The sequence below is a fragment of the Zonotrichia leucophrys genome, chromosome 9 (assembly GCF_028769735.1).
Source record: "Zonotrichia leucophrys gambelii isolate GWCS_2022_RI chromosome 9, RI_Zleu_2.0, whole genome shotgun sequence".
Lineage (NCBI taxonomy): Eukaryota > Metazoa > Chordata > Aves > Passeriformes > Passerellidae > Zonotrichia > Zonotrichia leucophrys.
In genome coordinates, this window is record NC_088179.1 from 11,997,084 (window position 1) to 12,021,429 (window position 24,346).

The following is a 24,346-nucleotide window of genomic DNA, read 5'->3' on the forward strand; positions in this document are numbered from 1 at the left end:
ATTCCAGGATATCTGTCATTAAAATGAACCTCCTCTGTCCAAAACTTTAGGAAAATAATCCCACACATCAGCAGTATTAATCAAAGCTGTACAACAATGTAAAATTCACAAATTATCAATGCAGTATTTTTCAGGATATTTATGTTACAGTCTTTAAAACCCACCCTACAACCTCAGTGGCATGCAGGAGTTTTTTATGCCCCTGCAGAATCACTTTAGAGAGGGAGCTGAACCTGTACCAAATTGTACAGGCACAGCCATTGTTTCTTTAAAATGCAGTCCCACTAATTGTTTCTTTAATTCCTATTTACCCTCCTCCTTACCTTTCTATTTATCTCTATTTAAGAGCTCTCAGCTGCACACAGTCCTTCCAAACCAGTGCCCTCATTGTAGCTTTTGCCTACTATGGCTGCCATTAGAATAATTGAAATATTGGGTAGGGGTTTTCCCCCTCTATAATAAAAAGCTGTTCAGTCTTTATATTCATTTCAAACACCACAAAACTTTTGGCTGAAGCTACAAAACCAACACAGCCTGCAATTCCCATGTGCCCATCACATTTATACCCTCAAAATCCCCTAACAAAACCACAATGAATACTTTAGAGATAAGCTCTACTTCTATTATTGATTCCCTTTTTGCTGTCATATCAACAGCAATGCATGCACGCTGAAAAGGGGTACAACTAAATTTTACTCCCATTTCTCTTCCAGCCTCATTTTTTTTCCAAAATAATTGCACACATTTGACATCTCACTCATTAAAACCACAGAATTATTTGGGTTGGAAGGGACTTGAAATATCATCTCCTTCCAACACCCTTGCCTTGGGCAGGGACATCTTCCATTGGACCAGGCTGCCCAAAACAGCAATACTGACTGGAGTCACTGGGGAATTATCAGCAATGCCAGATCATTAGGTAATTAGCAGGGAGTGTTCAAAAACAACTTATCTGCAGCGCCAGTCAAAATATATCTGAACACACCAATCTTTCCATGGATGCAGCAGGAGTGCCAACAGAAACAAAAATATCAAAAATTTCACTGGGATATTAGCAAGATGAAAGCAAGGTCCCATGTCAACTATCAGTTGTTAATACTTTGGTGACAATTGTTAACAATTTGGTGTCATTGTTGCTCAGTCCTGAGCAATGGTCAGCAGCTGGCCCAGATGGTCACTGCAGGCCCCTTCCAGCTGGAACTGTTCTGTTCTTATTTTACTCTATTCTTTTATGTCAGTCAATACTTCCTCCAGAAGCACACACTTCAAAATACATTTTTTTCATTAATTAAATAATCTAAGCAATTTCTTTAAATAGACTTCAGTAAGTCCTGACACAACTTCATTTAATTTTTCCAGCTCTGCATACTACAATCTGAAGGATTATCTCTTCCTATGCATTTTAACTGTGTTCTTATATCAAATCCATGTACTCCACACTTTGATTCATTGCATAATTTCCAAAATTGAAATTTTGTACAATGATAAAGTCATACTTACATTATTATGAACGAAGATACTGAGTGCCTCCCGTGGATAGTCCAGAGTCAACAGTCTGTCTAAAAATTTAGTTAGGAAAGGAGTGGGTTGTTCAATGAAAACACCAATTTTTACTCTTGGATATTCCTAAAAAAAATGATATTTTGATACAACCAATAAGACTTGCCTCTTTTTTAAGATTATTTATAGTAAAGAGCAACTAACGTCATGTAGTAAACTTAGTACACACAGCTTTCAAACAATCAAAGCCAGTGTGCTCAGAAGTGCTATGCACCCCATTTATTTCCACTGGCTTCACAAAATAAGCAAAGATAATAGATTTAATATTAGTATGAAACACACACTGGAAGTAGAAAAAAATGTAATATGGTTTTTAAATTATTACTTAAAAAAAAACTCCACTAAAACAGCAAAAGAATCATTTAAGGAAATACATCTAGAACAGAATGGCAAATTTTTTTTTTTTTTTTTAAGGAACAGACACAGATTACATTTATAGGAAAATATAGAGGAGAGCAGTTTTTTAAAAATAGTCAAAGAATAAATACCACTAAATACTTTACTCAGCTGTACCTTAAGCCAAAGACTGCAATACCCTTCTATAAGTGTATATGCACTATTTCTCCTCATTCATTTTAACTGGGCTCTGCATTCCTTCCCTACTCACTGATTTTAGAGAGATCTTTCATAAACTAACAGAGTATCCTTACATCCAAGAATACTGAACTTTTATGGCCCTTATCTTAAAGTGAATTCACATCTTTTGATGGTATTTGGCTGCTTTGTATGTGCTTGATAGAAATCATGAGATCATGACCACTAAAAGAAACACAGACAGCACTTTTTGTAGTCCTGAAATGTATTACTGCAGTATGCAAGACAAAAAAATTTAAGCTTCAAAGGCCTCAACTCCTACACAAAGAAATACACTGACTAGAAATTATTTCCATCTCTAAACCAGACAATTACTATAAAAGTCTAATCCATTACAAGGCTCAGAGAGAAACCTTATATGAGCATAAAAGGCTGCCAGCTAGCTCTTTAAACAGGCCAACACCCACTTGAGAAGTGTCTGGATAAAGCATCAACACATGCTGAGGTTTCACAGTGTCTACATGGGAACCCAGAAACACCCAGTGCTTGCCCTGACCCCTCCTGCTCACAGCTGCAAACCTCATAAGGACTGCTGGGGAAGCAGAGGCACACAGACACCCCAAAAACTGCAGAACAATCAGCAAAGCACTGCTGTGTCTCCACAAAGCACCTGTGCCCCTCTCTGGTGGCACTGCTGAGGCTGGCACAGGCACTGGTGCCTTTGAGCTTGAGAGGGTCCCCAGGATGAGGTGAGAGATGAGAACCCATGTTCTTAGAAGGCTGATTTATTATTTTATGCTATTACATATTATATAATATATGGCATAATATATAATATAATATATAACATAATATATTACACATTATGTTGTAAATTGTACATTATGTTTATTATAATATAAAACATAATATGCAATATATACCATAATATACAATATATGTTTTATATTGTATTAATTATATTAATTATATTTGTTATATTATATCTATTATATTAATGCTATACTACAACCATACTAAAGAAAAAGGATACAGAGAGAAGGCTTAACAAGAATGAATAATAATAACTCATGACCGACTCCTCAGAGTCCAACACAGCTGATGGTGATTGGTCATTAAGTAAAAACAATTCACATGAAACCAATCAAACATGCACCTGTTGGTAAACAATCTCCAGCCACATTCCCAAGCAGCAAAACAGGGAGAAGCAAATGAGATGATGTTGGTTTTGCTCTGAGGCTTCTCGTCTTCCCAGGAGAAGAAATCCTGGCGAAGGGATTTTTCAGAAAATGTGACAGTGCCAGGTGCCACTGATGGCCAGGGACAAGGAAAGCTGCCCAGGCTAAGCTGGGCACACTGAGCTACAACTGCTGCAGCCTCTGTACTTTGAATTTTCCTAACTCAGAGTCATTCTCCCCTTGTTCTCCAGGGGAAACAGAAAGAGGTTCAGGTTGGGTGTGCAAAGGCTATAGGGACAATGAGGAATTACTGACACTGCTTCATTACACTGAAATGTGAACTGCTTGGCTCTGAACACTGAAATCTCAGTGCGACCAAAGCACAATGGTGCTTAAAAAATTAGGGGGAAAAATTCCTGTAAACTGCATCTCCTCAAACCACAGAGGTCATCAATTCAGACCTTGGTTTGCCACAAAAAGTTGTCACTGCATAATCTGAATCTAGGTCACAATGAGCATTTTAAATATGTGAAATCAGAAGTTGCCTCTCAGCAAAACTTCTTTGGGAATACCCAGTTTGCACCCAGAAGTTGCATTTTCTCTGATAGATTTTCTCATTTCAGTGAGGTCATGTATTTGAATTTAAAAATTTACTTTTTAATAAACAGTAGTTGAGTGTAAGACAGTTTTTGGAAGAAACACAGGACAATGTCTCAGTACAACTGCACAGAACAAAGTCCAGGATCTCTTGCCACAAGAGTTGCCAGTGAAATGAGGAGTGAGATCATCCTTTTCAGCCACACTGGAAAGTCTCCATACCAGTAAGAAGCTTTAGAGTTTAAAAGCATTTCTAGGGAGGTTAAGTTGGGCAACAAACTTAATTTAGGTTTCAGAAAAAAAAAAACAAACCAAAAAAAAAACCCCAAAAACCCACCAAAATCCTTAAGAAAGTAGCAACAATTTGCACTTATTGAATCCAGTTGCCCTCTTCAACTTATTTTCCATTATGCTGCTTCTACTTGAACAGGTGGTTAATTTGGGGGTGGCACAGGCTGCTGACATTACCAGAAGAGAGAAGTTACTGAGTTTTTCCACACCTCAGTCAGGATTGCAGCCCAGAAGATCCTGTTTCTGTCAAAAGGACAAGGGCTGAGCAAAGACCTAGCATATGTACCTCTGAACTCCTTTATAGGCAATCCCAAAAAGAAGCAAAATCCTCAGAAGATATGAATGTATAAATGCAGACAGTTAAATAAAACAATATGGAGAAAATCATTAGAGGCACAGAACAGGAACTGCTCTTTTCGCTGAAAATTTCTTGTTAAGTAGCAACCAGACTGGCCTGAACAGAGAGCACGTTCAGAAAATGAAATCCTGCTGGTACTTAGAAATTCCTGAAGTAAACACCTCCCCTGAGGCCAAGGAAAAGCCTTGTTATTTCTTCTGGCAGAGTGAGCGAGGCATGGAGTCCAAAGAATGCATTACAGTAAAGAAGACACATTCCAAGCAGATGTATAGAAACTATAGGAAGCTTTCCAGTAAATCATTGCATCCCCCTTACTGGCTTTCAGATTTAACTGCTCCAAAACCACATCACAATTACTAGCACCGCTGGAAAAAAAATCTTTGACATCTTTTCCTCAGGTAAAATTTATGATGGGAGTGCATACACTATCTAATTATAACACCATTCAAATGTTATCTTAAAAGAGAAAATAAAATTTAAAAACAAAGAAAGAATCTGAAAGTTATTAAAATTCCAGCAAAAACTTTTTTAGTTTATATTCCAGTCCATTAGCTACTTATTGCCCAGAAATTGTTTCACTTTTTCCTTTCATTACAAAGATAACAAGCCAGTATTTCTTTCATGCTATCCTTAACATGCTCTTCCAAAAAGACCTGTTCTCATTCAAGTCTTCAATACAGAACAGAAATGAAACATCTGCTGGAAAGATCCTGTTAGACATAATCAGAATTTACTTTTTCATCCAAGTCTTACAATTCCACATGGTAGAGGTCAGTATTTACTCTGCCTCAAATTTACTGTGTACAAGCTGAAATATTTACAGAGACATGAAAGACAACATGCTTGGAGTGGAAGAGCCAAAGCTGCCAAGTACTGGATACACACACATGCCATGTGTATGGGTGTATTTGTCCTAGAAGAATGCTGAAAACTGTACTGTAATCCACATCTTCTTTTACAGAAACACATTTGCTTACATAATACAAATATTTGCATTTTCCTCCACAAGGCAAAGCAGTTTTGGACTGTTTAATCTCAAAAAATAGTAATTGTAAGCATGTTAGTTGACTATTAAACCCTATTTGCAACAGAAGTTGCTCAAATGATGCATTTTGGCTGTCGCCCTGATTTTTTGAGATTTTCTAAGCCTTCTGATGTTTACATTCTTGTAACAAACTTTCTCACACACTTTCTGTAAATAACTTATTGCTTTGCATTCTTTTGTGGAGGAGGAGAAATTTGATGGACTGTTGGTTTGTCCAGTGTCATTAGAGAGGTGGCACTGTCACCCTCCAATCCACTGTCACTTTTGGAAAACTATAGATGTTGGAGTCAGAAAATAAACTTCCTTTTTCTTCACCTTGAGAGCAGTGGTGTGTGCACTCGTGTTTTTTCGTGTCCTATAGCGACATCTGACTATTTTGTAGGTCAAAAAATCTGAAATATCTAGAGTTTTTCTACCTCTTCCAAAATTCTAATTGTTCTTTAGAACCTTGCACAATTCAAAAATTGCTCATTCACCCTCAGTGAACAGAGGTGAAAATCTGGAGGTCTTTTGGGTACGGCATCATCTTTCAGCACTATGAAACTGATATTAAAATACATGTATAAAAATACTCCTGAAAGTAGTAAAACACATTGCATGAAGAAGCCACTTGGCCTCAGGAATCGCTGAGCGCCTCTCAGCTGCAGCCAAAGGGCCTTGCTCCAGTGCAGAGGGCTCTTACCTCGACTGCTGACAGGTCCAGTAAGTCCAGATCACAAACAGTGCAGCCAGTTTCCCGGGTCCAAGCGTTGGGAATATAGTTTCCCAAATAATTCAGGTGAATCTGATACATAAATGAAGAATTTAAATTCATGAAAGCTGCAGGCAAAAGATGAACTGTACTTTTAAAACAATTCAGGTTTACTCATTCAATCACTTGTCACTAAAACAAACATAAAAAAAACAGGTAAAAATTTTCTCATTCTTTTTGTTGAAAAAACAGATTACATATGCACCATGAAGTCTACAAAATAAGTATCTCAAAAATTACGTGCACTTGAGGTGAAAAATAAAACTGTTAGACATCAGAATGTAAAAATTATTTGGTACACATTTCGAGAAGTGTATCTAACCAGGGCAATTTACTAATCTGCAGATTGGAGAGATTAAGTACAAAGCAGGAATATCTCATGAATAAAATACTTTTATGTACTGGGAGTGATTTATGGGAGTTTTTTTTATGCTAGTTTATTTACAAACTAGAGAAAACTTTTTGCCTAATATACTATTGCCCCTTTGATTCCATCCTGGGTTTAAAAAAGAAGAATTTACCTACACTGATAAAGTGATGCATAGCAAAAGTTTCCTCGTTTTTAAAACATCACTACAGGCAGAGGTGGAATCGTTTTTGTTTAATGTAGCTTAACTCTTGGATTAATATAAGAAGTTGCTATGCTGTTTATACAGAACCTTTCCTTTTATTGGCAACATGTCGGCAAAGCCAGTGATGACAGAATTTGAGGATTTAGTTGAGGTAAAAATGGAAGGACTTGGTGATACATTTCACCCCTACTGAGTGGTTATAAGGCAAACAGATAAAGGCATCATTATATTCACTGACCCCAAAATCAAAATACAAGTATAAAAATAAAGAAGCAGCAGTCCCTGGGATATTAGTGACTTTCAAACTTTACTTCATTTTCCTGAAAGTCATTTTCCTGAAAATAAGGAGCTACAGTTAGGGACATTTATTCAGAGGAAATCAGAAAGTAGTCGTGCCCAATCCTTCATCCAACAGACACTACTGTAAATGATCCATCTGTACCCTTCTTTGCACAGAACAAAGAGATTCAGCTGCCACATTACCAAACACAGCCATTTCCCTGAGAAACTGTGCAGGGACCTCTGAACCACTGAATCCTCACACATGAACAGAATCTGTCAAAACAGCCATTTCACAGACAGGGCAGACAGGGCTCTAGCATGTGCCCAAAGCTGACAAGCCATGGGCACAGTGACAGCAGTGATCAGTGACACTGAAGGCAATGGCAAAAGAGACTTTTCTTCTGCCTTAATGCAATGTATTTTTATATATGTGTATACACACACCTGGGTCTAGGGTAGGAAGAGCTGTGTTACTGTTTTATGTCCCAGCCCATCACTCTTGGCTAGATTATCCTGCCCCTGTTATTCTGACTTAATAACCAGACGGACATTCTGCACTGGCTTCAAGAACAGCTCTGTTTTAGAGAAAAAATTAACAAAAACTTACTTGCTTCTAATACCCCACGCTGTGATGATTTTGGGAGCAAAATGAGTTGTTCCAGCAGTAATATCAAGTGACAGCAGAATAACATGAATTCAAAGGGGGCTTTTATCCTCTCAATTCCTAATAACAATAAATGGAAATGTGCACTGGTGGTGTGCTATGACTGTTTCATACTCCTACCATTTTATTTTTTGCCTTCATGGATGTTTTGGCTTTACATGAAAATAAAATCAAGCTGTCACTCACTTTAGTTGGACCATTTCCATGAATGGTGACTGGTAGGGTGTCATAGACTGAATTCCTTGCTCTTACTTTTCCTTCTTCAAATTTCAAAAGGACTTCATCTGAAAATCAACAAAGCAGGTCAGTAAGTTCATAAAAAAGCCAAAATTTCAGAGTTTTTAAGTCCTTGATGATACAATATATCTTACTGTTGCTATCATTGTCAGTATTATTTATTTAGAAGCTTTTGTTGACTTTTTCTAACTAGATCTTGAATTCTAAGCTCCTTATGATAAGAAAAGTGACATCAAACTTCATAGTTTCTCATCAGTAAGTATTGCTATTTATTGAGAAATCAGTTATTTCAGATATGATCTGACTACAAAAAAGTTGTTCCAAAATTAAAGGTCAGATGTAAGAAAGCAAGTTTGCACAGATGCATTTTTCCATTTAAATTCATGACAGTTAAATAAAGGGAATTCTACATTATTCAATTTCATTATGTATAGCTGTTTGCTTGAGAACATCTAAAATGCAATTTTAATTACTAATCTTACTCCTGTAATTGAGTTTTGGAAAGGCAAATAGAAAAATTATCCTTAACTCCATATTTACCGCCAACTTCATTTATTTAAAACGATTTTTTCCATTTTAAATCAAATATTTTACAATGAGAGCATTCAATTCACAATCAACCCCAAAGACCTGTAACTAATCTGGTGATCAGCTTTACCCATCCAAACACTCCCTTAAAATAAGCACATGTTAAAGAACTACACTCATGGTTAAGCAGAAAAAGAAGTGTTAATAACAGTTAATGAATCACACAATGTCCAATCATGCACTTACCAACAGCTCCATTTAGGGTCTGGAAAATCGCACATTTGTGGTCCAAAGTGATGTTAATGCGCTCCTGAAATCAAAGCACCAAAGCTGTTGAGGCATCCTAAAAGCCAATGTTTTTACAGTCACACTGCAATTATACCACAGTGGCAGCAAGGAATCAGGGAGAATGTGTTCTTCAAATTGCTATATTTGTCTGTATTCTCAAGTTGTGCAGTTCTATAGCAATTATTTTGCATATGCAGAAACTTCAAACTTGAAGGATAAAGGTCATAACTCGCCACAGGAACTGCAATTTTGCAGTATAAGCCAAAGACAATTTGTGTCATAAAAAAAAAATTAACTACTCTTGGCCAAGAAACAAAACATGCTGTGTTTCAGTCACAAAAATATAAAAGTCAAATTTACGTATCATGTCAGGATGGAAAACACTGGTGGTTTTAAAACATGTCCCTAATGTTGTATTACTAATCCTAGCTTACTTAAATACCATGTTTTACCACTTTTAAAATGCTGATTCAAGTATGTAACATTTCAAACATGCTTAAAAACAGATGATGCCCTTTTTTTTGGTCTTCCAAGATCTTCTTACACATTCCACAGCATTAGGCACATTATTACTACAGAGAGAATCAGTGGTGATGTACAGCAAGCACCATGGAAGTGTTTTGAATCATGGTGCAGCAGTGCTCTGCACAGATACACAGCTCTGGTCTAGAAGACAATCCATTCAGACAACCAATTATGTTACTTCTGACTTGGATGCAGAATCAGCTTTAATATCTCTACACCCTGTCTCTTCAATTGCATACCTGGCATCTGACTGAACTTGCATGTAAGCAACTCAGTCCTTACAGGCTGGAGGGAATTTCCCAAGAGGAGCAGCTGAGGTTTGTCTCGTTTAGAGGAGCTGCTCCCTGCAGCCTCCTGAGGAGGGCAAGGGCACAGGGAGATGCTGAGCTGGTGGGGATGGCTCAGCTGCACCAGGGAAGGTTCAGCAAGCATTTCTTTATGAACAGGGTGGTCAAAGTCTGGATCAGTTCCTAGAGAGGTTGTCAAAACCTCCAGCCTCTCTAGTGCTTAAAAAGCATTTGGGCAAGGAGCTTAGTAACACTCTTTAGCTTTTGGTCAGGCCCATATTGGTCAGCCAGTCAGACTAGATGATCACAGCAGGTCCCTTCCAACAGAAATATTCTGTTTCTGAATCTGTATCCAAACAGAACTGATTTTCCATTAAGTTATGCCAGAAACAACATGTATATATTTCAAAAGCTTTGCATCTGCCTCAAGCACACAAATTACCAAAATCCTTCTCATAATTCCTCTATATCAGTTTCTAAAGTCTTTTTGCATCAATATATTGTCAGCTAATCCTTTATCCCTCTTTTTGCAGCCTTAGGGACACATCTCTAACACCTATCATGCTTCAATGCTGCAACTCAGCAGAGAACTTTGTTAAGTGAGGACACAGGAAGTCTTCACCCAAAATTTACAATCCAACTTTATTGAACTTATTTGCACAGAAAGCTGAAGGCAGGATCTGAAGTGGCAGCAAGCCAAAGTATAAAACACTGGATCAGCAAGTAGTTCAGTGACACCCTGGCAAAATGCCACATTCTCTGGCCATCAAACTGCCAAGTACACGGGACCCTCTTTGAGATAAATGTGTCTGATCATATACCTCAGAGCTGCTATTTCTAACAATGAAGCACAACCTGCCTGGGGCTGAAGGCAGCCTGAAATAATATATCAAGGCATGACCCTTTGGGGGCCTGTTCATCATTCCAGCAGTAGGAACTTCAGGAGAACAAACAACTGTCAACATGGCACTCCAGTATAGACAGCATTCCTTCTCCTTTCATCTCCTGGTATTTTATGAGGAGCAGCATGTTATTTCAAGCAGAAAGAAAAGAGAAAGCGAGTCACTACCTACCCTTGCCAATGGGTCAACATAGATTTTGGTGTAAAACAGCTGGTCATCATCATTATCCTGCAGATTCCACTGCTGCACAATACGATTTATGGATGGAGCATAACCAATAAATCCTGCAACATCACACACACAGGTTATTTCCATAAAAAACACTACCCTGCAATGCTGTCCAGCAACCAGGGATTTCATTCTGAGTGCTGCCAGTAAATAAAAAGTAGGAAATTTACGAAACTTGGCTCAAAATCCAATCTTCTTCCTGAGGTATGTAACAGGTCTGTTTCAAAAAGTTCCAATTATTACTTATTGGCTAGTTCCAGTTAATAATTACTGGCTATTTTTATACTAATGGTATTTTAAGGAAAAAAATAAATCAGATCTGCCCAGGATAGTTCTGAGAAGGCCAAAGCATGATATCAGACTATCACTTTCCCAAGAAGCTCATCTGTGGAAAAAGCTTCCTTTTCATCAATCAGTTCTTACTGGCAGAGATGCCTGAATCTAAAACTGCCAGAAATACAATGAGAATTCAACTCAAAACAAACTTACACCAAAATAAAAAAGCTAGGACAGATAGGTGAGGGAAAGAAACATATTTGCACACTGAAGAAGGGTGCCCCAGAAACGACACACTCAATAGCTTCTACACAGCACAGTGAGAGTGTGTGTATCAGTGCATGTATTAATCAAGTGCTAAATTATTAGCAAAGCTGGCATTCAAAGGAGGATTTCAGAATCCATCTGTCATTGAGATTACAGGGAGTAGCTCCCACTCCTTGCAGGAGCTGTGTAAGCCATGCTGCCAGGCCAGGCAGAGCTGCCAGCACATCCACCCTGCATGCAGAGAGCTCCAGAGTTAGGGAATTCTGTGACCAGGCTATAAATAGCACGTGCTGCTCTGCTGGGCTTGTGCTCTGCATTGTTCCTGCAGCAATGGGGTCATCCCTACACAGCACTGCACTGCCATGCACAGCTGCTGGCTAGACCCTGACCATATCTATCTGCTTTTTACATGTTATTGCCAAACACACACTGTGCAAATGTGAATGAAAACTATGCCTGAGCAGTGAAGAGGAGCTATTCATGTGGGGAGGGGAGGAAGATGACAGCATACCCAGTCATCAGATTTGTGCTTGGGTAATTCAGGAACAGCTCCACATGCAACAAGCACACAGAACAGATAACAGAGATGGGTCATGCTCAAGTTCAAGTGTTTGAGGATCCCACTTGCCTCCTGAGTTCAGGAATCGTTTCCCACTCCGGACAACAGGATATTTGTCTGCCAGCCTTTTATCTGGCCAAATCAGTCCATCTGCTGCAAACACCACTTTGTGATTTGTTTCCTGAAATTTCCTTAGCAGCTCTTCGGGGCCCCCAGCAAAGATAACATCAAAGCTTAAAAGGAAAGAAAATACATCTGTTAGGTTGGTTTCATTTTAATGTTACTGTGTTCAAAACTGGACTATTCAAATTTAAAAATCAAACAGCCTCTCATTCTGAAAAATGACTCAATTATATCATATTTAACCACTATGTAAAAATTGTATGCCCTTCTAGGAGCGATACTTCAATCAGTACTACTTCTCCAAAGTAGTTTCTCCTCCTGCTTTTTAGTCTTACACATTTTGGACATTCGTTTTTCTTCACATTTTGCTTACGTGAAATTGATTTTCCTATTTTGCTTATATTTTTAAGAACAACAATTAAAAATATCAAACTTCAACAGATGAAAAGTAGGACTGAAAGATGACTTAGATGACTTTCACTGAGAAAATCTAGATGATCTTGCTCCTAAACACAACAGCATTGACTCTTAGATCTCAATGAAGTCTAGTTCCCCATATGCATCCTAACAAGGCATAGATTTCTCCTTCAACCTCTTTAATGTGCTAAAGACTTAAAAGGCTCAAAGTATACAATACCTATTTATGAAAAACTTTACCTGCCTTTGAGTCACAATTCCTATTGAGGATAATGGCCTAAAGGTGTGGGGCTCATCTTTGGCTGTTAGACACAGCCAAAGGCCAACAGTGTGCCAAACCAGAATGAATCCTGCCTGGGTTTGGCCAAGGTCCTGTAAGAATGGAGCATCCCAAGCCTGGTGGTTTCTTGTGGCTGAGCCAAATCTAAATCAATGCCTGGTGGGCACAGGGGGTTGGGAACACCACCAAGCAAACAAACCAATCCCCCACCATGGGCAGGGATGCCACACACTAGACCAGCCTGCTCAAAGCCCCACCCAATCTGGCCTGGACTCAATTTGCAGAGATTGGGCATCCACAGCTGTTCTGGGTGACCTGTGCCAATGCCTCCCACTTCAAGGCTCACTTTACACAGCAGGAAGAATGGCACAGTGAAATTAGAATCACATCACAGACAGTCTCTGGCTGAAGCAGCAAAAAGTTTTAATGGCAGCATCTCAGCCTTGCAGTTTCCTCATCTGAACACAGGAATATTCTTGTTCTACACATACACCTTAAAAATTGAAAATCACTGATAACAGGCAAAGTAACAGCAGAGCTACCAAGAACCAAGGTCTAGCCTTGACCAAGACTTTTCTTGCAAAGACTTTGAGCTGGACTAACTAGGACAGCAGCATTCCCACCTGCAGTACACAGAATATTTCACATTGCAATGGATTACCCAGCAATAGTGCCAACAGATCAGCCATTACTGACTTATTATAGTTCTGAAATTATTCAAGATGTCATTTCTTCAAAAAGGATTTCATGAAATTGGTTTAAGAGAACTGAACAACAGCTGTCTTGCAAATGTAAGAAAATATTTTCACCACAAAGCAAAGTATGAACCCTGGAGAGGAACTGTGTTATGTAGTCTATATAAGTAAGTGGTTTTCTGAAAACTCTTATGTTTTTCTGCAACTTTGGCAGAAGACATGAAAGAAATTGTACATTTTGGACCTTCCCCAGTTTCACAAAAAATGCTAGTTTCTGCCCAAATTTACAGGAATACATTTCACTCCCTTTTCCATTCAATTTCTGCAGCCCGTCTCAATGCCAGACCAAGCCTGTAGAACACACAAGAAACAGGAGACACATTGCAGACAGACAAAAAGAGATCTGTCTGAGCCTTTAACTTAACAGCTCATGGCAGGCTGTGCTTCTCCTCTGTGAGCAGGGTAGTGCTGCTGCTGCTAGGGCTTACAGCTGCAGGAAGGAACCCAACACCCTGGAACATTGCTTCCAAGGACTGTCATCCTGTGAAAGAAAGCCAAATTGAGCAACAGGCTGGGCCAGACACAGGCTCTGCTTGTGAAAGGGATATGCTACTTAATAGAGCAGAGCTTATAATCCTAAACCCAGAGCTGAGCTGCTAACCTGCAATGGAGATCATGCAGCTCTATTAATCCAGCTGGAACCCACACTTGCCATTAATGGTCAAGGCTCTCTTGTCAAGAGGTGACTTAATGCCACCACACCTCTCCCTGGGCAGGACCTCCACCTTGCTGACAGCACCCTCATCAGCTGCTTTATGAGGCTCCCACTTTTCTCTCCATGGAAAGGAAAACTCCTTTACACCCATAAATGCATCATTTGCCTTGTTTACCCTCTGTCAGGTAACATTTGGCCTATTCAGACCCCACCTCCTGCTGGAAGGGGGGATTCACTTCAGGTCTACACCACTAAAGCCATCACAAAACAGGCCCCAAGACTATCCTTGACAGTTTTTACTGTTATTAGGGATGACACAATGACTTACTTTAAACAAGACTTCAAAATTTGACAGGGAAAAACAGTGCGGACGTATCCAGGAAAAAGCAGGCTTCCCTGGCAAGCAGGAACAGCTCAGAGACTCTTTTATTTATTCTTTATAAATCCTCCAAATTAAGTAGAAAGCAAGAAGAAAAAAAAAAAAAGAAATAAAAAAAACCCCAGAAAGTTTCCACAACCTAATCCCATTTCCTGAAGCTCCCAGATGCTTGGGACTGGAATCCATTCCTCCCTCCCTCCCTTTTGCAGCAGCAAAGCATCCTGGCTATGCACCCTGCACTCCCACCAACACAGGGAAGCAGCAGCAGACACTCAGGTGCTCTAGAACTCAGCATGCAAGTTTTGCATCCTCAACTTCAACAATCAGAACTTGCTACTAATGGAGCTGCAGGGTGAGAACTCAAAATACAAGATAGTGCCTACTAGTGACTAGCAATGTCACAAAACAGACACAAAACTATTTTGTCACTCAGACTGTGTCCCCACCAGGACCACACCTTAACCATTTTGAGATACACAGAAAATATAATTATCCCTTAGTTTCTGATGAATGTTAAAAAAATACAACAAAACAAACAACAAACTGAGAGGCTTCAAAATTCTTCCATGATACAAAGAGATGTCTGTGAGAGTTCTGGATGAACAGTCACAGCACCAACCAATTTATCCAGTCTACATTGGCAATTAGCCAGTTCAATCTGAAATGGTCCAAAACAAACCAGAAGCTGGCTCAAGCAAAAACAAGCCTAATTTAAATAGTGTTCCATCTGCAGACATTTTGCTATCTACACATAGGCACAAGCTGTCCACAGAAGAAGCTCAAACTATTTCCAGAATTCTGAGCCATATAAAAAACTGCTGAAAGAAAAAACTCCAAACTAAGAAACTAAGTTTGTTAAGTAAACAGCTCCCTAGAAATTACTTTCCTAGTTAGAGTAAGCAAACCAGACATTTCCTCCCCCCCTCCCCCAAGATTAATATTCAAAATGCTTCACAATGAATATAACAAAAAACACTTGAAGAAGAAAGGAAGTTCGTGACATTTGTATTTTCCAAACTTACTGCCACATTGATCAGCGTTTAAATTGCAAACCAGGATTTCTGGAAATATAAAAGCTCATTAGAATTAAAACATAACACCAGAATCAGCAAACTGTTTTTTTCTCTCCTGTCTGGAATCAGTTCCACCAGCTTTAAACAAATATGTACTTCAGATTTTGGACTTCAGGGACTTGGGAGGCCTTAAATCCTGTGATTTTTCATGGGAAGAAAGATTATGGCTTTTGCACTTCGACACACATGGTCCTCTGTACTCTCTCATCTGTGCCAGCAGACAGCCTGCCCCTCCAGGGAGCAAATTATGGTGGAGAAAGATTTGAGCTAGACCTCTGTACCAATGTGATAATAAATTTACATATTTTACCACACAGGAAGAAAATTGTTATGAATTAGGATAATAAATTCAGAAACAAAGAAATTCGATGTAAGTAGAAACCATTTGGGAAATGCTTGTTTTATCTGAGCTTTAGCACAAAAAAAATCTTTGAAATTAACCTTTAAAAGTTTCAGTTCTTGTATGATTAGTAGGACAACACTATGGATGAACAAACAATGTATTTACTTTTAGAAAGATTCGTTTTTCATTTAGGAAATGCAAAATTGAACAAGTCAATTAAAAAAGAAATTCAAAAACTGGGTGTGTATCTTCAAATTACTTCCACAGACCTAAGCATGCTTAAAAATATTTAGCATAATAAGCATCCCTTATAATGCTTATTTATAAATTAGTGACAATTATTTAGATTTTTTGCTTTCTAGGTATTTCTGTTACTCATCACAAGAGGTAAACTAGGAACAGAAAATTAAGTAATGTATTTGAATTTACCACCAATTTAAGGGCTACTCCAACTTTCCCAAAGTGTTAACTTGTGCAAAACAAATTAACTTTCCATAAATTGTCAGTGTTCAGCCACTTTGCCTTGTGGTGATGTCTGCTGCGCAAAACCTGCCAAGCCTTGAAAAATTGCCCCTAAGTTTCTTCAACTGTCAAGTTTTAAATACATAAAGCAGGTTAAAAGCCGAGAGAGAATTCTGGGGCAGACATTCCAGCATGGTACAGCAGCAGGGGTGAACTCATCCATGACTGTCTCCAAGCTCACTCTCAGCTCCCCTCTCCAAGGCTGCCTGTCACCACTGGAGCTCCCTGTCCCCGATTCCAGACACGCTCCCACACCTTCCTTCAGTGATTATGTCAGAGCTGTGACCCTGCTCTGGTTAATAGCAGTGTGGAAGGGCCTGGTGTCTGCTGCAAGCTGGATTCTGAGCTACTCTGGCCATGCTGCTGCCACAGGAGGAAAATAAGAGGAAGAGAAAAAGCAGAGGGAAGCAACAGAGAAAGTGTGTTTTGAACACATTTGAGCTCTATGCTTTCAGTGACAGGAGAAGCCTATCTGGCCTGCAGGGAGGATGTTCACGCATAGCTGTGCTGTGAGCTATAATCTGGCACCTGCAGCAGCACTGTCTCTCCATGTTCCATCACACAGGGAGCACAGGCACCAGACTACATCTGACACCAAGACTCTTGTTTCAGCTCTCTAACACACAGACATTCTCCTGTTAAATGCTTTCCTCAGGGAGCCATTTTCCAGCTTCCTCCATATCACTGTTACTTCATGGAACAAGATAATGCCTCTGGTCCCTACTGGACTCTTTATTTCTGGAGCTGCTTTTGCTCCCCTCCCATCCACACTCCCAGCCTGCAGCCACATCCTGCTCTCACTGCAGCTCAGCAGGGAGAGGACAAATGCCTGCCTAAAAGCCTGTCAGCTCCCAGCAACATTTTTTTACCCCCTGGAGGCAGCAGAACTATGAACAACTCTTACATCTGTAAATCTGTTAAAAAGTAACAATTGCTCCAAAAGCAATCCACTATTTTTATGAATGAAGAAAGATGCCAACTCTCTCAAATAAAACAGTGAAGAAGAAAAGCATCATGAAACTTTCAGCATGTCACAGGATCTACTTCTGCATGTCTACCCAGAGTAAAACACAAGGACAAGAAGCCAGGTCTGCTCACCATTCCACAAACAGTACAACCAGGTCCTCCTGGTCAGCATAGCTTCCAATGCCCTCCTTCAGCAGCCGAACCTTCTGCCCTCCGCCAATGGAGTTGGGCAGCTCACCACCTTTCCATTCTTCACCTTTTCCAAGAACCTGCAATAAGAGGGGAAAAAAAAGCACTTTTTGCTAGTACCCAAACCCATGAGGCTTTTTTACAGCAGACCCATATTGAAAACAGATGCTAAAGCAGAAGCAACACATTAAAGCATAGCAAGCCAGCACTTCAGCATCGTAGGTTTTCCATGTCTGAAGGAACATTCATCACAATGACATCACTGCAAAAACATGAGAGAGACATTTCTTAACCAAATAAGAATCAAGCAATTGCCTGCTACTGCCATTTACTCAATTGTGTCTCCTTCAGGAAAAAAAAATAGGAAGAAAAGCTAAGGATTGTTTCAAAATCTGTATTAGAAAAACATTCTGAATAAGACCTTTAAAATTCCATAACATCCCTTTAGGAACAGGAGGCACAAAAGACCTAGGTGGATCAGGGTATAACTAATTAAAATTGCAAGTTTTTTGTACAAAAAGGAAAGGACAGGTTTTCCAGTACACAGCTCACTGCTAAAACTGAATTAAACATAAAACTCCTCCCCAGTCAAGCAGTACAGCAGATTACATGTCAAAAAAGAGGAAAAAAAAAAAAAAAAGCCCTTTATGTATTTTGAACATAAAGTTTTTGGAACATATAAAGCCTGGAAGAAATACACTGCATGATGTTTTGGAAAAATCTGCAGAGCTAAAAGATGTATCCAGAGCTCATGCGCAATTTTGGGAGAAGTTTAGGTTAGTGCCCTCCCTTTTTCCCAAGGTCATGCAGAGGCCAACCTAAGTACGTGACACATAGAGACATGGAGCAAGGCAGAAAAGGCTGGAAAGAATGATAGAGACACGTAGTCCTCTCAGAAATTACAGGCTCCTGGGAAACACAGAGAAATTTTCAGTTGTGAGCCTCCCTCCTTCCTTTCAGCAGTGTTCCAGCCTTGCTTAAGGAAAGAGATCCAAAGCCCTTGAGCGCAGTACAGCTTCCAGAAATGCTCATATAAACAAAATCAGCCACACTGAAAAACAAGGCTCTGTGATAAAGTGTGCCAGAAGCTGTGGGTGAGGAGGATGCTGACCATGATAGCTGCAAACCCCTGAAGCAGCTCCTAAGGCAGAGGGAGCCTCTCCCTCCCACGGTGGCTCAGAGGAGCATCAGCAAGTGAGCAACAGGGAGAGCAGCAAGTGCCCCTCCTGCCCCCCAGGTCTGCTGCTGTTCCCTCTGTCCCAGCACACAATGAAGCTAAGGCAAGGTCAGTTCTGTTTCACAGCATGGACAGCACAAACATTTGGTACAGAACACACACAATACCTTTACTGTGTAGTTGAAATGCTTTGCAGTTCGCATGAAGCGGTGAAAGCCATCGGTTTCTTTAGTTGCTACAGTAAAGACCAGAAGTTTATCTGAGGAAGGAAAGGAAAGAACATGTATTAATATGCTTTCAGGGCACAGTTTGTGACATAAAATGCAACGAACAGCAGCACTAGCTCAGGGAGCTCTATGACTTTCTGCATTTCATTCAAAGACAGAAGGCAATTATGCTGTCACAGTACAGGTGTGAGACCTTACCAAACAAAAACTGCTATGGGCAAGGTGCTGTATTTAAAATTATCCTCTGGAAGAGAAAGCAAGTCTATCTACTCTGTAAACAACTAGTTCAAGACACAAAAACAAAGATAGTGTGACTACTGGACAGGAAGAAATCTTCAAAACAAAAATAACTTGCTACTTTTCAGTCTGAGCTAATGCTGTTACTGCTTACCTCACAGCAGTAAGAGAACTTCACCCAACCCCAGGAGCTCCCCTGAAAGCCAACAGTGCATACTCTTCATGAAAACAAGTCAAAAAACCCAACCAATGAAACCAAACCCTCAACAAACAGCATTTAGTGCTTTTAAGTCCTTGGGCAGAGACAGAAGAGCAAGGAGTTTGGTTTTTTTATTCAGAGCATAGGTACATTACATCACTGCTAATTTTGCCCTCTTATTGCACACAGGCAAGTGACCATGCAACCAATTTCCTCCTCACATTCCAGAGTTTTTAACACAGTTCAAATGGGGTCATGAATTTCCTCTAAATAGCTTCCCAATTAAACTACTGAACAACATTTAGAAACCTATGCAATATGCTGCATAATGAAAGTAAATAATTTGAAGCTATGAGGTTTTACCCCTACGTATTTAATCAGACCAGCCTGGATGTCAGAGTACATTGCAGCTTCCCCAATTCAGGCCAAGTTCAAGCAATAGCTGTGCTTTAACCAGGGCCCATGAGATCAATCCTTACAATAAAATAAAACTAATCACCTATGATGAGTATTCCAGACAGAGTGCCTGTTACTGCATTACTTGCCAAAAAAACATCTTTTGGATTTACCTTCCTTAATCCAGTAACATGTGCAAGAAGGGTCTGCTATGGAAAACCTTCCTATTAACTCTTCAGCCTCATCCACCACCACAGACTCAGCAGCCCTCAAACAGCCAGGACATCATCCTGAGTGTATTCAAACCACTCACCACTCCCCATTTTGTTTTATGTGACAACAGCAAAAGTTAACACAAAAGATGATGACCCACTTTCCACGTTGTAGAAGAAATGCACTTTGCAAGTCATTCATGCAATGCTCTGCAGCCAATACTTCAAGTGCATTGACAGAGTCAGGCAGAAATACCTGTCAGAATACAGACATAGTTTGTAGAACAGCATAAAACCATCTGCTCTAATGAAATTCAAGTTTGTCTGAAGTACCCACAGCAGGCAAACCCACTCTGCAGACCAGTCTCATGTGGCACTCATACTGTTACCACTGAAACATGGCTCAGATTCAGCCCTGGTCACCTCCAGAGCATCCTGCCAGGTGTGACAGTGCTCTGGCTGCTCCATCCTCACCAGCAGCTCCATGGTGTACGTGGGGTACAGCAGGGACAAGACAAGCACATGTGATATTGGTCTCAGTTCAAGGGTGTTCCTGACTCAGGTGGTGTTTCTGCAAATTGCAGAACACCTGATCTGCTTTGTGACCTTGCTCCTCCCCAGACACTCCTTGAACAGGTGTGACCTTTAAGCAGTGACAGCACCCTGTGCCCAGTGCCTACACCACCAAAACCAGCCTGTGCCTTGAGCAGGGCTCCTCCAGCTTTATCTGACACTGCAAGTTCCTCAGCTACAGATGACATCTCTACCTGCCCTCCTCACTACACACAATTTGTGGATTTCTCTCACATCCTGCTATTGCCTTTTTTCTTTTCTTTATTTTTTCCCTTGGGTGGGAGTGTCTGGGAGGCATGTCTGTGAACAGGAGGGTACAATCCTTTTCCTCAAAGGCCCTCGAGACAATTTCAACTGCCAGCTCTACTAAACCAGACAGTCCTGCAATACAATATGCAACAAAGAAGAAACTAGAAATATTGTAAATTCTTCCATCAACTCAACTTGAAAATCCAAAAATTTTGGAAAGTCACATTTGGAAGATAATTTGCTCCACCTTTTTCCCCCCTCTTAAGTGCTAGCAGATTTTTGTAGCAAAAAATCAGAAGAAAATCCCCTAAATACATCTCAAAAGGACAGGAGAACCTCACAGTGCAATGAGTTCACATGGACTCACAAAGAGACAGAAACAGAGCAATAATGGCTCAATACCTTTCAAACAGCTTATTACAAAGATCATGGAATTTCAAGTAATTCTACTGAAATCACCACAAAATGAATAAAGACCATTGTATCTTAGACTGTGACTAAAACAGAACTGAAGGCAGATGAGGATTTTCCTCTATGAAGGAAATTAAGGCTACTTTTTGTTCAAGCACTACATTTTCAAATTACAGGGAACTGGAAAAATCTGATCATACCAGAATTGCATCATCAAGCCAACTGGATCCATTATTAAAAGTTTCCTAGGTGACCAGCTCACTGACTAAACCATGGAATTTGGTTTGAAGAAGGCATATTTCACACCTACACATTACTAAGAAATGCTAACAGCAAAGATCTCAAAAATCTGTACTTGACAACATGATGGAAATGACAGAATGTGGGCTGCAGATTGCTTCCACAGTTACTAAGTCAAAGAAAGTTTAAACTAACATACAAGTACGGTTTGGCAAGCAAAAAATAATCTACTGTTCTTTATGGGATATTGTTACTCTCTCTTAATGGAATACACATTATTCATGTATTTCAAGATTCACTATGGAGTCTGGTATGTTACTTGACTTTTGTGGAACAGGAGGAAAGAGAATAATGTGCCAAATCATAAGGGATTTCAGCCTGAACGATACAAAATGAAGAAAGCTGAGCAGGCAAACAGTTTATGCTGATACGAAATGTTAAAAGAGCCTGCACTGCATCACCAGACAACTAAGCAACCTAAATGGGCTGCCAGATTGGGGGTTGCAAACGGTCACAGAACAAAAGAAAGTTATTTAAAAGATACTATTTACATGGGAAATGTTTTCCTTTTAACATGCTTACCCATGGTCTTTTTTAAAATTAGACTTGAAGAAGTTGACGAGGCTTTATTTTATGTCTTTGTTGCACCACTGACTTTTAAGTGCAGGTGGTACTTAAATAATTTTTAAGTGCAGCAGAACTGTAATTATAGCATTTGAAGTCCCCTTAGAATTAGAGTTTTCTTTCTAGATTACTTAGTCTTTACTGGGGCCTCTTTTGTTTTGGTTTGTTTGGGTTTTGTGGTGGTTTGTTCTTTTTTTAAGCTGTGTCTGACAAAGAGCAGAGAAACATGCTTTTATTCTATATATAGTATAAATAGAGAGACAATGGAAACTGCAGTAAATGATAGTTACCTTGGCACATTATAGAGGGTATTAATAACCAAATGAGAAAAGCAGAACCATCCTCCTCCAGCTAATAAAAATATTAGCCTAGTTTCTGTATGTTGCTGTGACTATATTTAGATGTGATAACTTGCACAGTTTCACTGGCAAATTTCCACTAAACATAGCATGGGAGATGTTTGTTTCTTCCAGTGGAAGTGAGTGAGGAGAATGCTTCTGACCACTAAGTGCTTCTGCTAATTTTTTTTCATCTTTTTCAACTTCACTCACTTCCAAAAAAATCTATTCCTTGCTTACTACCTTTAGGTACAACAATTTCTTGGAACACTTATCCCAGTTGTGTTCAGCACATGGATGCAGTGACTTCCATGATCTCTCAGGAGTGTCAATGCGAAGCACAACATTCCCAAGGCAGCAAGTTTATCCAAGAGTCATTTCCATTTCAGGATGTGCTCAGCTATTTCAGCTGCTGCCACCCACAGTGTCCCTGGGCACAGAGCAGGCTTGGCCCCAGGATGCCCTGTGGGTGCAGAGGCTCAGGGCTGCCCCAGAGCAGGGAGAGGCTGAGTGAGCCGCCAGCAGCATCCCTGTCTCCAGCTGGGCAGTGAAGACCCAGGCACAGCAACGGAAGGATGTCTGCAATTACTCAGACCCCAAGCTGCCACTGCAGCCTGATACTCCCCAGTGAGAGAACAGCAAAATCCCCACAAGGAATTCCAGCTGCAGCCAGACACCATTCCTGCTTCACCCTCCCCTCCACAAAGCCCTGCCTTCCATCGAGGCATCTACCCCAAGGAGCTCTGCTGTGTGACCTTACACACAGGCTGCAGTTCAGCCCTGACCATCCACCCCACACAGGGACAAATACAATCCTGGGAGTGTCTTCCAACAGGAACAGCATCCTCAAAGTGCACAAACTTCAAGAGCACAAACCTCAATTTTTCTACATGCTTTCAAGACAAGCTGGAGGTCTGCAGATAACTAGACAAACACCAGTGGTGCCAAATGCAACTTCCCCATTTATATGGACTCAGCCTGGATGCTCACGATCCCAAGAGCCATTAGGACAGCTTCCATGAGACCAGGAACAAGCAGGTGGTGCCCTGGTTCCCACTGGCAGGGTGCTGAGATGCTACAGAGGGTGCGGGCCGGCGGCTCCCCTGCACACAGCCTGCCAGAGGCAGCCTGGCACTCACCCAGGGCATTGCTGAGCTTGGCATTTATCTCCACAAGTCAGTTTGTGTAGAAAGGAAATGTAAACCCTATGCTGAAGTTCAACAGGAAGGCACGAAAAAAAAAAATCTCCCAGGAGCTCCATACCAGGTATGCGTTCAGTTACTAGGACAAAATTGTGTCAGACAGATTTCCGATAGTTACACCCACAAAACAGCTGCTCTGTTTTGAAAACAAGCCTGAGAGGGCACGAGTTTAGCCAAGAAAAGTATATCCAGTGACTAACAGAATTCATTTTTACATGCAAATTAGAAACCCTCCAGCGCACAAGTTGTGAAAGACAACAACAGTGCACACGGAGCACATGCAGCACGTTAGGAAATCCAGTGAAAGTTTATCAAAACAACTCACTCTTCTAGCCTGTTTTTTCTGCTACCTTCAGGGACCTGGCTGCATCATAAATATTTATTTCCAGCAAGAAGATCAATAAACCAGAGGCTTTGCCTTCAGTGAATTGCCTGGCAAGGTCTAAGGCAGGAACTGCTGTGGCAGGACCGCTTTAAGTAGCGGTGACCTTTCTCCTCGTATCCTGGCAAAGAAGCATGCAAAGAACTACAGTCATTCCTCACACACCCACATGGTTCTTATTTATCTTGAATGAACACTCTCTGAGATTACTACATAATTTCTACCAGGGGTTGTGGGCACTGGTATAG

At 40.3% G+C, this 24,346-nt stretch overlaps 1 protein-coding gene across 2 annotated transcripts in view; it reads right to left on the reverse strand.

Moving 5' to 3' along the window:
• PLOD2 (procollagen-lysine,2-oxoglutarate 5-dioxygenase 2) overlaps positions 1 to 24,346 on the reverse strand; it is a 48,237-nt gene that overhangs the window by 14,341 nt on the left and 9,550 nt on the right. For both annotated transcript variants that reach the window (XM_064721202.1, XM_064721203.1), the window contains exons 2-9: positions 18,976 to 19,067; positions 17,575 to 17,711; positions 11,999 to 12,162; positions 10,771 to 10,883; positions 8,844 to 8,907; positions 8,019 to 8,116; positions 6,246 to 6,347; positions 1,501 to 1,626 (exon numbers count right to left, since the gene is read on the reverse strand). In XM_064721202.1, the coding sequence (XP_064577272.1) occupies positions 1,501 to 1,626; positions 6,246 to 6,347; positions 8,019 to 8,116; positions 8,844 to 8,907; positions 10,771 to 10,883; positions 11,999 to 12,162; positions 17,575 to 17,711; positions 18,976 to 19,067 (896 nt within the window). The remainder of the gene's footprint in view (positions 1 to 1,500; positions 1,627 to 6,245; positions 6,348 to 8,018; positions 8,117 to 8,843; positions 8,908 to 10,770; positions 10,884 to 11,998; positions 12,163 to 17,574; positions 17,712 to 18,975; positions 19,068 to 24,346) is intronic.